Below are 18,348 nucleotides of genomic sequence, written 5' to 3'. Positions count from 1 at the left end.
CCGTGCAGTAGGAATTTATATATATACGTTCCTGACTTCAGGGGCTTACTGATGTGTGCGGGACTGGTGCAGTGAGAGCAGTCCCGCACATATCAGTGTGTCCGGGGCTGGAGGTGATGAGAAACCGCAGCTTTGTCTCATTAACCCCTTAAACACCACGATCTACAACTTCTTTCACATGTACCGACGGGCGGGGGTAAGCCTTTTACCTCCATCCTGTCGGTTCGGCGATCTGTGCATAGAGTCTGCTCTCAGGCAGACTCTATGTACAGATCACCGATAAGTACAGATCACCGATAACACTGATCTATGCTATGGCATAGCATATATCAGTGTATGCAATCTAATTATTGCATGTTTTACTGTGTAAAAAAAAAAAAAAATGTGACCGGTGAACAGTGTAAACGGAAAAAAAAAACACACCAGGATTGCTAATTTTGTTAAATTATATATCAGAAAAAATTTAATAAAAAGCGATCAAAATTCTTCTGTTACACCAATATGATATTAATAAAAACTAGAGATCATGGCGCAAAATGTGACACCCCAACCAACCCTGTAGGTGGAAAAATAAAAGCACTATGGCGTTAATTTGACCCTGGAATCAAAGGGCTCTGTCTTGAAGGGGTTAATATATCATATAATATCCTCCCTATAAAGCTTACTGGGTGACCTGGAATTTACACCAGAGTCATGTGTGATAATGCTCAGATATCAAACCCTACATAGCTTTTACAGGGGAACGGCCATCGCTACTTTTCTAACACAGATTTTCTTCTTTTCAGGCCCGATCGATCAGTATCAATGTACGGAAAAACCTCGCCTTCAACACCCTGAGCCAAGAGACACTACTGAAAGAATTCTCCACCATCTCCTGAGACCTTGTGGGATTGTGTATCTATCGGGACTAGCGCCCATCATCCTGCCCTAGGGGGCGACACTTGTGTTTAGCACTCCTGTATACATGATACCTGGTTATTATGGATAATATTATGGACAGTACTGTGTCAGCCCTGAGGAGGACCTGAAGGACACGGAGAGTCGTCCTCTGTTTTATCCCGTTATGTTTTGGAAGTTTTTATAATAAATGTGAATCCCCCCTCCCCCCCCCAATGACACTTCACTGCCGTATATACTGGTAGGGAAAGGCTGGGGATTCCACATATGATGAAGTGGGGGATGGTTCCCTTTTGTATAGTGATAAATAAAATGTTCTGTTAAGTTGTTACTTTTTGTAAAGTTTTGTAAAGTGTCCTGGTCATACGCCAAAACTTTTGACATGTCCAAGAGACTGAGCGGAGAGGAGCACACCACCCTGACTGATCAGAACGTTTGACAGTTCTCTTGGGACATGTGAGAAGTTTTGTTAGGTATCAGGGACACTTTACAGCCGTTATCCAGGAAATCATTTTTTATTTAGAGTTCATGCAGTGTTCTGCAGTGGGATGGGCCCCATCAGAAATGGGAAAGGTTATCCTAGCCCACCCTTGTTTAACCCTAAAAAGAATTTCCTAGACAATCCCTTTTAAGCAATATTTTTTTGTTACAAATGATTTTTTACAGATTTTGAATGCTCATTGGTTATCATGGGAAGCAAGGCTACTTATCCATGTAGAATATAGGGCAAGACATTCTGTCTAATTCTGTATATTTGCTATCCAAGGTTAAGCTGTGATGTCATCCATGTATAACTACTTTAGGTGGCCATAGACATTAGATCAGGGGTAGGGAAGCTTGGCTCTCCAGCTGTTGCAAAACTACAATTCCCATCTTGCCTGAACAGCCATGATGGGAATTGTAGTTTTGCAACCGCTGCAGGGTCTGAGTTTGACACCCCTGTATCCTAAACCTGTGGCTCTCCAGCTATTACAAAACTACAGTCCTATCATGCACAGAGTGCTAAATAAATGAATAGGTCCCGGCACTCGCTCTCGTATACCGCTTCTTAAAGTTTTTATTTAAACATAAATGCAAACGCTGCACGCGTTACGACCCTCCGGTCTTTCTCAACAGCATAAGATAAATGGTCATGATTACAACTTTATAGCAAAAGGAAGACATGTGATCCACAATTAAGTGACATCATTATAAAGCACATGTTATGTTAACACATTCATTACCATCAAGACGCAGAGTGAATCCAACTAGGCAAAATAAAATAGCTGCAAAGAACAAGATGATATATAGCAAAGTAATACATAACAGAGTACTTCCCTGTTCAGACCAAGCGGTTCTAAGGTGCGTGGGGAGTGAATCCAATAAGCTTCTCTCCGCCTAAGGAGCTGTTTAATATCACCTCCCCTCCGTGGTACCTTGACCTGTTCTAATATTTGAAATCGTAACTGAGAAATCTGGTGGTTGAACTTGTGGAAATGATGAGGAACCGGTAACAGTAAATTTTCTCTACGAATAGTGGACTTGTGTTGGACTATTCCATCCCTTATTTTTTGTGTGGTCTCTCCGATGTACATGAGACCACACGGACATTTCAATGCATAGACTACATCCTTGCTGTCACATGTATGATACCCTCTGATCTTATAAATCTTACCAGAATGAGGGTGAGAAAAGGTATCGCCTTTAATAACATTGGAGCATTGTTGGCATCGGAGGCACGGATAAGTGCCATTCCTGCTTGTACTCAACACTTGCTGTCTACTAGTTTTCTTCCTCCCTCCAACATCAGCTTTCACTAGCTTGTCACGCAGATTTGGGGCACGTTTATTGCACATAAGGGGTAAGGGGTAAAGTTGTAATCATGACCATTTATCTTATGCTGTTGAGAAAGACCGGAGGGTCGTAACGCGTGCAGCGTTTGCATTTATGTTTAAATAAAAACTTTAAGAAGCAGTATACAAGAGCGAGTGCCGGGACCTATTCATTTATTTGGTCTGTTGTTTGCCACGAGCACCGCGCAGTCTGAGCTGGAGTGCCGGTTGATATACTCGGTGATGCACAGAGTGCTGTCATGATGGGAGTTGTAGTTTTGCAACAGCTGGAGAGCCAAGGTTCCCTACCCCTGTATTAGATGAATGTCTGCCCAACCTGCTGATGTAAGCACTCCCAGCCGGCCATCTGTATGAGGGTTTCCTGACTTCTTCCCCACAACAGAAAGCTTAGATACAGTAGTTGGATTTTAGCACTGATCTCTTTTTTTCTAAACCAGGAATGGGGAACCTGCAGCTTTTGCAGCTGTTGCAAAACTACAATTTCCATCATGGCTGTACAGCCAAAACTTAGGTGGGAATTGTAGTTTTGCAACAGCTGGAGGGCTGAAGGTTCCCCATCCCTGCTCTATACCTTTCAGGAGCCCCAGTTATAAATGGTCTCTCTCCCTCTTTTTGGAGGACCTGTCCTGTCCTGCATTACACAGACATGAATGTGTAATGCTTCAGTTCCCCAATGATGGCGCTAAAGGGAATTTCAACACTTTCTGCCACTTTTTCCCATATATTACAGCTGATCACTGGGGGTCCCATCCCAGCAGGTAGATGCAGTGATTGGCTTATTGTTAAGGGACTCTTGTTAAAGGAAAGGATCATCCAAAGTGGACAGGCTACCTATAGACTCAAGGGAAAGTTTTATGCCAGGTACTTGTAGGCAGAAGACCAAAGGGAGAATCCTTGGGTCATGCCTGGCCTCCTCAGTCCCTGTGCTGAGGGTAACACAGGACATAGTACAGTGTAACCAGTGTAGGGATCATCCCTATTACTTGTCTGAAGGAAGGAACAGGTCACCAGTGCCATCTGGTTGCTGTGATGTCACATGGAGTCTATAGTGGCTGGTATAAGGCAGGAGTAGGGAACCTTGGCTCTCCAGCTGTTACAAAACTACAACTCCCATCATGCCTGGCTGTCCAGAGAGCCAATGTCCCCCACCCCTGGTATAAGGTCTTCCAGTTGCTTTTTTGCCCAGTTTTATTTATTCCTTTGTGTCGCTTATTCTTAGTTTTGTTTCTGTATGTTATAAGAGGATTTCTGCTGTTAGCGGCCAGTTATTAGATCTGCTCTGGAGGGGTCACGTCTGGAGATTGGGAATATGTGCTATTCTTCATTCAGGGTGAACAATGTTTATATGACGTCAGGATAGAAATAAATTCAATTTGTGTTCTAACAATTATAGTCTCTGTTATTATAGGTGGATTCTATCTATCTATCTATGGGTGCGTTTACACAGAAAGATTTATCTGACAGATTTTGGAAGCCAAAGCCAGGAATGGATTTGAAAAGAGGATAGATCCCAGTCTTTCCTTTATGACCTGATCTCTGTTAATAGTCTGTTCCTGGTTTTGGCTTCAAAGATCTGTCAGATAAATCTGTCTGTGTAAACGCACCATATCTATCTATCTATCTATATTGTCATTAAATGCTATAGATGAGTTTCCTCATCTCCTGTTGCTCTTTAACATGATACAGAACAAACTACTTTTAGGCTATGTTCACACAACGTATTTATTCAATTAATATCGGCCTTTGTTGCAGATTGCAGCACCGGCCGTTATTAATTGAATAAATACATTGCATTTACTTCTATGGAATCCCAGCAAGGGTGTATACATTCTGTATACACTCCGGCTGGGATTACTTGCAGCTGCACCGAAAACTGACATGTTAGTTTTCTGCGGCCACTATTCATTGAATAGCATCCGCACAAAACTGACAGAGCAGACAATGTAAAGTGCGGCTCCGGATGGACTTTACATTGTCTGCTATGGTGATTTGAAATGTGGGCACACACAAATGCGCCCGCATTCCAAATCAAAAGAAATGAAGTTCATCTGTCCGGTCTGGAGTAGCAGCCAGGGTGGAGTTCACGAACAGCGGCTGTTCTGGGATACGGCCATGTCACAGATCGGCTGGTGTCGTACATAGTGTGAACCCTGCCTTGTATTGTGACGGGTTCCCTTTAATAGATAGCTTGACATTTGCAACCGGTTTTTACTCACCCAATGCCTCTAAAGAAAAAAATTAGGCAACTTTGTAAATTGTCATAAACATATGCTACTTTCGTGTATACAGCTCCTATACAGACAGGTGTGTCTCCATGGTAACACAGTACAAACAGTGTGTGCAGTCCGGTCCTGCAGTCGTGTTACTCTACTCTCCCTCCGTCACCCACTTTTTGCTGGAGGAAAGGAGAATGGATGCAGGATAGGAGGACACAGTTTGTAGAATAAGATAGCGAAGCGGCTGCACTCCTCTCAGTGACAGCTAGAGGGCGGTGTGTTCACAGCAGACGCAGAGGAGAGACTGGGCATAGTAAACATTCCGTCATGTTTATAGACATTACACAACGTGAGAAAAACAAAACAAAATCTATTGGTATACAAAGAAAGCGAAAGGTTTCCACCGTATCATTGTGTCTTCTAGCTTTTTCTCTCACAATTCTGGAGGTTATGATTTCTCATTAAAGAGACCCAGTAGGTGGCGGAGACTTTGTTTCAGGCAATGCCCTATAGGAAAAAATATATGCAAATTAGTTCTCCAGAAGAAAGAAAACCACCTTTTATTTAGCATATGCATTTGTATACGTTATGCCTTTGTCCATACAGCAGGCTGGTCTTAGCCCCCCTCCCCTGAGGTGTATGAGAGGCGTCCTGTAGCCCAGCAGGACTCTTCCCTGTACAGAAGGGGCAAGGACCGGAAACAGATGGGTGGTGCTTCCCATAGGAGAAGACTCCGCTTTGCCCATTTAGGCAAATAGCACCGCTATTCCACGTAGCAATGCGCGGGCGGTGACCGATGATTTTAGGTTTGAACCTAAATGAACGATCAGCCGATGACACCGATCATCGGCTGATCGTTCTCTCTATTCCACGGAGCGATAATCGGCCGAATCGGGCAGGTCTGTTTTTTGAATCCAGGAAACCTCTGAAATAGTAATTATTACCACCCGAACAGAAATAACTTGGATTGTTCAACTGGGAAAGTCTAGTTACCTGGGGATGGAAGCTGGGAGGTATAAGACTGCGTCTACATGGCTGTTAACCCACCAGGAATGTTGTTATCATCCCTGGTGGAATGAGGCAGTAAGGAGGTTTTTATTATTAACCTCCTTACTGCCTCAGTCCACCAGGGATGTTATCATTAATCTCTTTATTCCCCTAGCCCACCAGGAATGTTGTCAGCAGCCTCTTTAATTCCTTAGCCCAGCGGGGATGATTCTATTACCCTTATTACTGCCCTAGACCACTAGGGTTTCTAACATTAGCCCCTTTACTGCCCTATCCCACAAGAGATGTTATTATTTACCCCTTTACTACCCTTGTGATGTCCTAATCCACCAGGGAAGTTACCATTACCCCTTTAATGCCCTAATCTGCCAGGAAGCATATCATTAACCGTATCACTATCCTAGCCCACCAGAAATATCATCTCATTAACTAGGGATGCTATCATTAACCTCTTTACTGCACTAGCCCACCAGGGATGTAATCATTACCCTCTTACTGCCCTAGCCCACCAGGGATTTAATCATTACCCTCTTACTGCCCTAGCCCACCAGGAATGTAATCAATACCCTCTTACTGCCCTATCTCACCAGGGATGTAATCATTACCCTCTTACTGCCCTAGCCCACCAGGGATGTAATCATTACCCTCTTACAGCCCTATCTCACAGGGAAGTAATCATTACCCTCCTACTGCCCCAGCCCACCAGGGTTGTAATCATTACCCTCCTACTGCCCTAGCCCACCAGGGATGTAATCATTACCCTCTTACTGCCCTAGCCCACCAGGGATGTAATCATTACCCTCTTACTTCCCTAGTCGACTAGGGATTTTAACATTAAATACAAACACCTCAGGTCCAGCCAGTTGAAGGTATAAAAACTTCAAGGGGAAGCTGGACAATCACTTTGTTATCACTAACCGTTAACTTCCTTATCATTAACCCCTTTAAGACCCTAGCCCACTCCTTTTTGTACGGGGGCCACAGTTGTTTGTGCGCACCATGTTTAATTCTGACTCTGTATAGTGACTCTATATACCCCTCCTACCTGTTGAGCGGATATGGTGTAGTGATAATGTGCCTGCGGCTATCCGCCCCATATATTACATCTTATACTAGCATTGTGTCTGGCTATTAAAATGAGATTTTTTTTTTTCTTATGTAGGATTTATGTTACAGAGATGAAAACATCATCCTAACATTGTCATTAGAAGACTGTGCCTCGTGGCTTGGGTGATTCTTTCCCTAGTCACATTATGGTAGGAGATGTTTTCTTATTGTGTCTGCTCTTATACCTATATACCCCTATACCTGGGGTCATGTAGATGTTTTCATATTGTGGGTGCTCTATACCTGGGGTCATGTCCTGGGTAAAAGACAAAGAAAACAATACTAATCCCACCCCTGTGACATGCCCTGAGTTGGTTTGGGAGCCTAGTATCAGGAGAGATGGTTCTATTAGTGTGGGATCCAGTGGCGTAGCTACCATAAAGGCAGGTTAGGCAGCTGCTATGGGGCCCATGGGGAAGGGGGCCCCGAAGATGCACAGGGAAGATCAGAACCGTCCTGTGTCCCCCTTAGTGACCCAAAGTTCATTTACATGCTGCAACACAAAAAAGGGTTGAAAGCAGAAGACAAAGAGATCTCTGCTTCACTGCTCTGATACCCCCTGACCTGTGTTCTCCGGAGCTCCTGTCAGTAGTTATCTGCGCACTAGCCATCTCATTCTCTTCTGCTTTGAACCCTTTTTTGTGCACCCTTACCATGGTGGGATGGTACACACAATCTAATGTGCGCTGTGTGTTGTTATAATCTCTGTGTGATCACAATGCCCCTCTGTGACATCATAATATCTTTATGTGATATCACCGTGCCTCACTGTGACATCATAATACCTGAATGTGACATCACCTTGCATGACCGACATCATAATACCTGGATGTGACTTTACTTTGCATCCCTCTGACATCATAATACCTGAATATGACATCACCTTGCATCAGTGACATCATAATACCTGGATGGGACATCACTTTGCATCACTCTGACATCATAATACCTGAATGTGACATCAACTTGTGTTTCCTCCATTGTCTAAAAATTGCGCCAACAGTTGTCGCCTTCTTACCAAGCTGCTTGCCTATTGTCCTGTAGCCCATTCCAGCCTTGTGCAGGTCTACAATTTTGTCCCAGGTGTCCTTAGGCAGCTCCTTGGTCTTTTTGGAGAAGTTGGAGTGTGATTGATTGTGTGGACAGGTGTTTTTTTTTTTACACAGGTAATGAGTTCAGTATAATCCAACCCGGCAGGTACCATTCGCCATCTATACACTTCTCTACAGACGCTTCCCTGTGAAGTTTGCGGCCCTGGCATCTGGAGTTCAGCTCGTCGCAGGTTTTTCAGCATTAAGTTGTGAGCGCTTCATTCTGAGAAACCCAGACAGCGCTGCTACTCCCGCGCTTATTTTTAGCCTTTTTTTGTTTCCATGGAAATCCAGCAACCCCCCCCCCCCCCCTCCCTTCCCCGGACCTTTTCCTTCGATGAAAGCCGGGGGTTTATACCGTGATCCTGTCCCCAGATGGATTTAAAGTGAACCAATGCTATGGTATATGCAGGTGTGCTATCTCCATGGACAGTGCTGCGGTACTAGGCTACACACAGCAGGTGACTGATGTAGTGGTGCTGGTGGCGTTTAATGAAGTGCAGATGAGTATGTGTGTACTGAGACTTTGGGTCACCCACTCAGCCCTTCACCTCTTGTAGATTGCCGTCAGTCACATGATGCAGGGGTTTCCTATGGATCTTACGCTCCTAGGAGTCTAATCACCGGGGAGGGCAGCAGGACACAACCTCTATGAATAGCAAACACATTGTCAGGATAGATTTATTTTTTTCTGTCTTTTAGATTTCCTTCGCTAGCGTGCAGGAGCCGAGATTTGCCGACCTCCTTCTGCGAGCGGAGTAGACAGTGCAGTATAAGGCGGCATTCACATGCAGGAAATCTGCGCCACAGGGCAATTACTGTGGACGCTCTATAGGGTCTTTTTTTTTTTTGCAACATGTGAAAGAGACTTTGTAATGTTGATATTGTATCCACCTGACCAGTGTGATGGTATCATTATGTTTAGAAACCACTAGAGATGAGCGTGAATTGAGCATGCTTGAGTCCAGTCGTTCAGCATTTGAATACAAGTGACTGAAGAAGTTGGATGCAGCTCTAGAGGGTCCTGGAAAACTTCCATAAGCCACAGGCTGTATCCATGTTTTCCAGGACTCTCTAGGGCTGCATCCAACGGTAATCAAATGCCCAATGCCTTATTCACACGTCCCGTAAAATTGTGGCCGCAGATCTGCAATCATGGACAATTTTAGGGCCCATTACTGTAAATCCATCTCTGCCATCATTCCGGCCGTGAAAAATAGGACAGGTCATGGTGCCGATGGCGGCACTAATGTCTCTTCCCGCTCCTGGCTCCCATCTCCCCGTCTCCTGTCACCGGCTCCCATCCCCCCGCTCCCGTCTCTCACCGCTTCTATCTCCCCGGCTCCTTTCACCGACTCCCATCTCCCCCGATCCTGTCTTTCCCCACTCCGCACGCGGACAACACCAGTGCCTCCAGATGTCCAGTGTTTTTCATAGAGTGGACAACTCACACACATGTGAATAAGGGCCCTTTTCCACAGGCCGATCAATAATGTAAACGAGCGCTGATCTGCCTATTCCACGGCCCGATGATGGTTTAGCGAGGGCTGCAGGGACATCATTACCGATGTCCTTGCAGCCCTCGCAGCATACATTACCTAGTAGGGCTTCTCCTCCGCTCCGCCCTTATCCTGGTCCCGCTCGCAGCATCAACTCCGGAGCGGCTTGACTGAGCTGTCAGACCGCTCAGCCAATCACTGGCTGCGGCGGTCCCGGCCCGTGATTGGCTGAGCGGTCTGACAGCTCAGTCAGGCGGCACTGAAGCTGGGACCGGGATGAAGACGGAGCGCAGGAGAAGCCCTGCTAGGTAATGTATGTTGATTGAATCGTCGGTCTCCCGCTGCGCACCGCTATTCCACACAGCGATGCGCGGTACGTGACCAATGATTTTAGGTTTGGGCCTAAATAAACCATCAGCTGATGACACGATCATCGGCTGATCCTTTTCTCTATTCCACCGAGCGATAATTGGCCGAATCAGGCCGATTCTGCCGATTATCACTACGTGGAATAGGCCCCTAAGGCCTAATGATTGGACTGCGCTTATCTCTAGAAACCATCAATTACTTGGAGGGTCCTTGCTTGCTCAGGGGTCAACCATCCTTGAAGAGATGTTGTAGAACTGATCACCCCCTGTGTAGTCCAGTGTTACATGGTGGATGGAGATGAGATGTGCATCAGCAAAGAGGTATGCAGCATGTCAGGTCATCCCCAAGGCTTGCAGGATTTTGCAGTTCCACTCAACAGCTTAGGTCAGAGTAGCTGGAGTGGTGTTGTCACCCTGCCGATGTCTATGTAGTATTGCTGTCTCCATTTTTTCCAGGACTCCCTAGGGTTTCCTTCAATTTCTCCAGACACCGGGAGTTAAATGCCGAACGTTTGGGTTCAGAGAACGTTGCCAAACCCAAACAGTTTGAGAAGTCTGCTCAACACTGGTGGAGAGTTAACCCTTGCAAAGTAATTGAGTGCTTTGAGCTAGTTCCTGAGGTGTTAGAAGTTCCTTGAGATGACGGAACTCCTACTGGTAGGCTTCCAGCTGTAGAACCTGACCGGATGTCCACTAAGGTTTCGGATTGCCAAGATGTTTTTTTTTTTTTTTTTTTAAAGTTACTCTCTCAGATAGTAGAGATGTGACACTGGTCTTCTACGACCGAAATATTGTCCCTCGAATCAGGGTATAGCTGGTACACTGGGTGGCTGCTGTAGGTCCTCACCGGAACCATACTTGGTCCATGTGTCCCAGGGAGGTCTTGACAACTGACTCCTTGTGCTTTGTCTCTCTTCCTCTTGTCTCCTTCTACATTCTATACCCCATCCTCTTTACTCTATGCACCATACTCAACTTAGGAGAGAACTTTTAGGGGTTTTATCATCATTGGTGTTATAGCTATAAGGGATGCAGTTGGCCCAGGGGACTTTTCCGCACACTATGAAGGAACTAGTTTTATATTAGACCCCGAAAAAAACTCCCACAAACATCCGCTTCGGCACACAGTTATATTAACCCAAGCTCCTTTCAAGGTAGGTATGCTATAAATTACAGGTGATATTTTGGACTCTTTGCAGATGTCATACCATTGCCCAACATTATGGTTTGTGTCTCGGGTGGCTTAACCACAGGTCTCTAAGTTATTCAAGCACTCCAAGATGCTTCACCCTCTGTGCAAGGGTTGGGGAGTGTAAGCCGATCCAGCCATGCTATGCAGGTGGTTGGGCGTTACTACAGGATGAGGGCCTGTTGTCAGAGGTCCTCCTCCAATCATCATCATTGTAAATATATTCTCCAAAGCTGATTGGACAAACCATTCAAAAACCTCTACTTTAGGGCCATCTTAAACGGGGCGGTTATCTGCCGAATTATGTAAAACAATGATAGTCTGAGGAGCTGATCCTTGTCTTTAACATTTTATAAAGTTATTGATTGCCGGCGGTGCACCACTACTTGCAATAGTAATGCACAGCTGACAACTAATGTGAGGGTAAAGAAAATAATAAAGATGTATACTTACCTCGCTCCCCTGTTGTTCTCCTGGCTTGTTTCTGGGATTCCTCGATCACCGAGCCACCTCTGGCACTTCAGAATCAATCTCTGAAGTGACAAGCTGTTCAGCCAATCACTGGCTATGGCGCTGTCCTATCTCTGTCAGTGATTGGCTGAATGGCCTGTCACTTCAGAGATGGGATCAGAAGTATCAACGGTGCCTGCAGTGATCAGGGAATCCCACAGACAAGGCAGGAGGACACCAGGGGAGCGTGGAGAGGTAAGTATACGTCTTTATTATTTTACACCTTGCTTATACAAATGCTTACATCAAGTGGTTCTAGCAGATCTACTAGATCAGCACTCGGTTACTCCAAACATTGGGCCATGTAATACGGCCCTAACTATGGTATTTTCCATGCGCCTAGTTAAAGTCTTACCTTAGATCTCCACATGGCTGATGTCTAATATATATTTTAGGTCGGCACCATCTACATCATTATCTACATCCTGACCACAGTTGGAAACAATAGTGGAAAATATATGAGAACATTGATGAAGATGGTGCTTTGAATATTTTTTTGCCAAATTTTTGTATACTAACTTGCTGTGCGTTACCAAGAACAGCTACAGGTCGTGTTATTATAGTCCTCTCATTGTATCATCCTCCTGGCTCACTTTGCCCGTCTTAATACTATACTGTTTTACCGCTTGTTTAAAGTCGTCTTCTTGTAAGGACGAAGCCGGCAGCTGCGCCACCAGTGAAAGTCATGAAGTAGCATCAGACAGCCTCGGTGACAGATGGTGGTTATATTATACTAGCTTTGCGGCAGGCGATGGTGTGTGGAATTGGTGACAGATGGAAAGCAATCTTGTGTGGAATACATGACAGGATCGGGGGAGGGGGGAGGATTGAGTAAGAAGTCCAATCTGTATACAGGGCATAACATTTAATGTAGTGTTTACCTACTAGACTGCTAGAAATAATGCGCCGCACAAGGAGAACGCCAAGTGCGTTATAAATAGCAATAGCGGATCCACCGCACATTGGACGCCTATAGGATTTCATTGACTTACAATGGAGTTCAGCCATGGTGTCCATTGTTTTGGCAGGAAACAAGTAATGTTTGTAGCACTAACTTCATGCCCTGATGTCCCCTATGATGGTCAGGAAGAGGAATAGAATAGTGAGAACCATAGACATAGTGGCCTAGGGTGGTTATTGGTTAATTCTGGATCTCCATTAGGGTGAGGCCATATGAGCAGATGGCCACATGTCATGGCTACTGACAACATGATTTTGTCAGTAAATTGTGGCCACCACATAAGGGTATAGTTTCAGCTGGATGGTCATGAGGCTTCACCCACATCATAACATGCTACTGCAGTGTCCTAGTACCCATTTATAGATTGTATGCCCCCGGGGGCAGGGTCCTCTTCCCCCATGTACCAGTCTGCCATTTGCCTTCATGTAATGTGTTTTTGATCTTGTAATGTTCCTGTTTGTTACCCTTATCTATTGTATAGCGCTCTGGAATAGGGGCGCTTAATAAATAAATAAAAATAATAAAAATAATAATAACGTCCCACCTGCTGTAGAAAATCTATCTCCAAATGTCTGAATCGTTGTCTGGCTATGATGAGTCTAACATGTACAATCTATCACACTGCTACTAATGCTGTATTAGAATGTGCAAAAGCTTATTACTTCTCTGTACTGCCACCTATGGATCACATGTAAAGGATGCATGGAACGTTGGTCACATGACCTTTACTCTTACTGATAGAAGCTGCTGGAAGGTTCTGAGGAAAGAGTCTCCCAAGTCCAACCTTCTCTCCCCAGTGGGCTGGATCATTCTAGTCTAGCTCAGGTTAGTGAGAAGAGAAGGTCCAGGCTTCGTTCAGTATACACAATTCTACCAGCGAGTCAACTTTAGATCTGACCCTAAAATCATTGCTAATCATTCGTTAATCGTTCGCTGTAATTCTGTATTTCTTCACTAATCGTTCAGTGTAATTGCACTTTCGTTCCTTCTTTTGCTGGGATCAGATGGACTAAACAATCGTTGTAATGATCGGATCTAATGGTGCGTTTACACAGGAAGATTTATCTGACAGATTTTGGAAGCCAAAGCCAGGAATGGATTTGAAAAGAGGAGAAATCTCAGTCTTTCCTTTATGACCCGTTCCCTGTTTATGGTCTGTTCCTGGCTTTGGCTTCAAAAATCTGTCAGATAAATCTGCCTGTGTAAACGCACCATAAGGACCATCGTTCTGTTTAACATAGTGGACAATTTCAGGTTTCTCGTTTCTCGTTTGCGATCGTTTATCGTTAATCGTTAAAAATCGCTTTGTCTATCCAGGAATGATGGGAAATGTAGTTTTGCAACAGCTGGAGACCTAAAGGTTCCCCATCCCTGCTCTATATGAACGGAGAAACCAATGTAAAAAAAACGTGTTGCTCAACTTTTTTTGTAGATACTTATGGTCCTTTTACATGGAGTAAATATCGTTTGAATTTTCGTGATGACGATTGCATTTGAGCGATAATCGGCTCGTGTAAACCCAGCGAACGATCAAGCGAAGAGCGAGAAATCGTTCATTTTGGTCTTTCAATATGTTCTCAAATCATCGTTGGTCGTTCACTGTTAATTCGCAGATCGCTTCCTCTAAACAGTCTTTCGCAAATTCATCCTAATGTGTGAGCGATCTTAAAACGTTCCTAATAACGAATTTTCGAATGATTTATCTCTCCATCTCAACGCTGATCAGCATATATATAGCTATAGATAGATATATAGCTGAGCTGAGTTTGTCATACAATTTGGCGTCTTTTTGTCAGCGATGACTGCAGGCTTGTAGGTTAGGCTAGGTTCACACTGCTTTTTTGCAATCCGTTTTTTTCATCCTTTTTTTTGCAAAAAATGGATGAAAAAAACAGATGCATTAGTGTGCATCCGTTTTGATCCGTTTTTCCATTGACTTCCATTGTAAAAAAAAAAACGGAACAAAACGGGATTTTTTTGACGGACACAAAAACATAGCCGACACTACTTTTGTGTCCGTTGATTCGTTTTTTTTACAGTGGAAGTCAATGGAAAAACGGATCAAAACGGATGCACACTAATGAATTCGTTTTTTCCATCCGTCTTTTGCAAAAAACGGATGAAAAAAACTGATTGCAAAAACGCAGTGTGAACCTAGCCTAAGCAGATAATACTATCCTAACTGAATGAGATCACGACAACAAATTCAGCTCTGCTACATCTGTACATATATTTGCTGTTGCTCCGCCACTCTGCGGTCTTGTCAGAGGTGTCATAAGTGTGTCCTGCCGCTTACTGTTTGTATTGTGTTCATTTTCCCTCTGATCCGCTCCGTACAGTATCACGTACAAACATACGCGGGTAACGACACCAACAGCATGAATTATTAACGGTAATGACAGTAACCTTAGAGCGGCCCTCGGCTGTACCTCCCGGCCGGACCGCATTGTAACCAATAACTTCATTCTCCCAACCTGCTCCAGCCCTACCCTGCAAAAGAGGAACAAAAGAGGGGATCAGCAAGAACGATTAAGCGTATTTGATCTCATAAATTATGTAATCCCGCATGAACCCATGGAAATCTCCTTAACAGATGGCACTGATAGCCATTTATACTGGCATTTTAATCTATTGCAATGTGGGTCAGTGACTACTCTTAAGCTGCGCAGCTGGTATCGCTTTAAAAGCATTGCCGTTATATTCAGTCCTGGAAAAGAATGCAGAGGGGAATATTTAAAGGGAATTGTTATCAAAATTACGTTCGCCATATTTTAACCATGTGTATGTACTGTATATACTTTACAAATAGAATGAGTTATTGTGTCGGTCCAGTTCTGTATACTGTATATATTGTGTCGGTACAGTTCTGTATACTGTATATATTGTGTCGGTCCAGTTCTGTATACTGTATATATTATGTCGGTCCAGTTCTGTATACTGTATATATTGTGTCGGTCCAGTTCTGTATACTGTATATATTGTGTCGGTCCAGTTCTGTATACTGTATATATTATGTCGGTCCAGTTCTGTATACTGTATATATTGTGTCGGTACAGTTCTGTATACTGTATATATTGTGTCGGTCCAGTTCTGTATACTGTATATATTATGTCGGTCCAGTTCTGTATACTGTATATATTGTGTCGGTCCAGTTCTGTATACTGTATATATTGTGTCGGTCAAGTTCTGTATACTGTATATATTGTGTCGGTACAGTTCTGTATACTGTATATATTATGTCAGTCAAGTTCTGTATACTGTATATATTGTGTCGGTACAGTTCTGTATACTGTATATATTATGTCGGTCAAGTTCTGTATACTGTATATATTGTGTTGGTCCAGTTCTGTATACTGTTTCTGTGCAGTAGACCACACAGTTTTTTAGCCATAGCTAATTGTCATCATGCTGACGTTTATCCCAAACTTACGGCCCAGACGTGCTGTCAATGTTGTGTTATAATTGTGTAGGTTGGTGTAGCTGTAACTTGTACTCTCCTGTTTGGGGGCATGTACATTACTGCAGTGTTTTATTCATACACTGCTCAAAAAATAAAGGGAACACTTAAACAACACAATATAACTCCAGGTAAGGCTGGGTTCACACCACGTTTTTGCAATCCGTTTTTTTTTTTTTTTAAACGGATTTAAAAAAAAACGGATGCATTTGTGTGCATCCGTTTTTCCATTGATTTCCATTATAAAAAAAAAAGGATCAAAAAGGATCAGCTCTTCAACGTACACAAAAACGTGGCTGACCTTACTTTTGTGTCCGTTAAAAAAAAACAGTTCCGTTTTTTTTCCATCCGTCTTTTGCAAAATTAAAAAAAAAACAGATAAAAAAAAACGGATTGCAAAAACGTAGTGTGAACCCTGTCTAAAACAAACTTCTGTGAAATCAAACTGTCCACTTAGGAAGCAATACTGATTGAGATCAATTTCACATGCAATTAGCAAGACACACTCAATAAAGCAGTGGTTCTGTGGTGTTCTATTGCAGTACTCGGCTAGTGATGGTGGTTGTTGCGACGCCAGTGCTGGTCCAGCATATAGTTGTGGTGTTAGTACCTACTTTATGCATGGCCGGTTTGTACTGCTCCCCAATGGTCTGTAACCTGCCGGGCTGTGATGGGTCCCGTGCGCTCCTGTCATGCTAGTCCTGAGTGTAGAAATGACCCACCCGGAATATCGGTACCGCCACCGACTGAAAGGGGAAAGTGACCCAAGGTGTGTAGCAGAGGTGTGTAGGTGCTAGTGCAATGATGACTGAGTCCCAGTAGAATAAATATAATGGCTTTACTGAACAGTCTCTTAGAATAAAAAACACTTTGGCAGCAAAAGACTTATCTAGATACAGGCTTGCATTCACTGGATCTGTGCTGGGAGATACTTAGAAGTGCTGATATAATAGAAGTAGATGTAGCGGTACTGGAGTTGAGCAGTGAAGAGGGAGGAGTTTGTCAAGGGAGTCCCAACCCAAGGGAGTTATGTGCTCTGCCGGAACTTTAGAGAGAATACTTCAGAGATACTTGTGCCCGAGTTTAGGCTATGACTGACGACCTTCTGGCCTACAGTGTTGGGGTACCTGTCCTTCTAGGGTGACACAAGCCCCAGTCATGGTTATCTGGGTGTAGCTAAGTGTCTGAAATTATCCGGTGTCACTCGGTAGACCTTTGTTACAGTAACTTTGCTCTATCCGGGTCAGTTCCTCTTGTAGCCTAGGATCCTGCCCTGCACTTGTTAGATAGTTTCTTGGCGTGGGCTGGGTTATTCCCCAACTTGTCCTCCTTGGGGTATCTAGCAATGCATGGTTAGAGTAGTAAATAGACTGAAGAAGTGGAGTGTCTCTAGTTGCTCCATACACATGTGTCTTGACTCACTAACACAGCTGGACTGTCCTGGACAGGGGTCCTGGCAGAGCCAGGTCCTGGCTTAACTACAGCAGGGATGCCTACTGTGTTTCCTCCTCCTACAAGAATCAGAGGTAAACTGACGCTACACTTCTTCACACCAAGTGACTACTTCATACAAGGGTGTAAAAAAGCCCCTGTGAGTGGTGGAGAAGAATGTGTGCAAAGAGAGAAACAAAATAGGGATAGGCAGAAGAGAAAGAGGTATCTCCATTGGACAGTAAATAAAACAATACATAACATAACACTGACATCTGGTGGTGAAACCAATAAATATCTTTATCACCACCTGACTTTTGATTAAAGGGCTTTTACGAGAGATGCAAGAAACACCCGTGGTGGGACACCACAGTTCTGCAGGTGGGGACCACAGACCACTTTTCAGTACCTATGCTTTCTGGCTGATGTTTTGGTCACTTTTTAATGTTCATGCTCATGGTACAACCCACATAGGTGGCTCAGGTAGTGCAGCTCATCCAGGATGGCACATCAATGCGAGGAGCACTGCCAGAGCCCTGCAAAATTACCTTCAGCAGGCCACAAATGTGCATGTGTCTGCACAAATGGTTAGAAACCGACTCCATGAGGATAGTATGAGGGCTGACATCCACAGATGGGGGTTGTGCTCACAGCTGAACACCGTGCAGGATGCTTGGCATTTGCCAGAGAACACCAGGATTGGCAACTTTGCCACTGGTGCCCTGTGCTCTTCACAGATGAAAGCAGGTTCACACTGAGCACATGTGAGCACAGAGTGATCT

At 44.1% G+C, this 18,348-nt stretch overlaps 1 protein-coding gene and 1 long non-coding RNA gene across 4 annotated transcripts in view; one reads left to right on the top strand and one right to left on the bottom strand.

Moving 5' to 3' along the window:
- ARMH3 (armadillo like helical domain containing 3) overlaps positions 1-1,221 on the top strand; it is a 31,653-nt gene extending 30,432 nt beyond the window's left edge. For all 3 annotated transcript variants that reach the window (XM_069979954.1, XM_069979953.1, XM_069979952.1), the window contains exon 26: positions 786-1,221. In XM_069979954.1, coding sequence (XP_069836055.1) covers positions 786-878 — 93 coding nt within the window. In that variant the 3' untranslated portion in view covers positions 879-1,221. The remainder of the gene's footprint in view (positions 1-785) is intronic.
- Positions 1,222-5,254: 4,033 nt separating this feature from the next.
- On the bottom strand, positions 5,255-15,147 carry LOC138798437 (uncharacterized). The gene is made up of 2 exons (XR_011364081.1): positions 15,085-15,147; positions 5,255-5,452 (listed from the first exon to the last, which is right to left on the bottom strand). It is a non-coding gene; the product is annotated as an uncharacterized lncRNA (long non-coding RNA).
- Between the last annotated feature and the right edge of the window lie 3,201 nt (positions 15,148-18,348).

This window comes from Dendropsophus ebraccatus, chromosome 8, assembly GCF_027789765.1.
Source record: "Dendropsophus ebraccatus isolate aDenEbr1 chromosome 8, aDenEbr1.pat, whole genome shotgun sequence".
NCBI lineage: Eukaryota > Metazoa > Chordata > Amphibia > Anura > Hylidae > Dendropsophus > Dendropsophus ebraccatus.
This window is presented reverse-complemented; position numbering and strand designations above follow the sequence as displayed.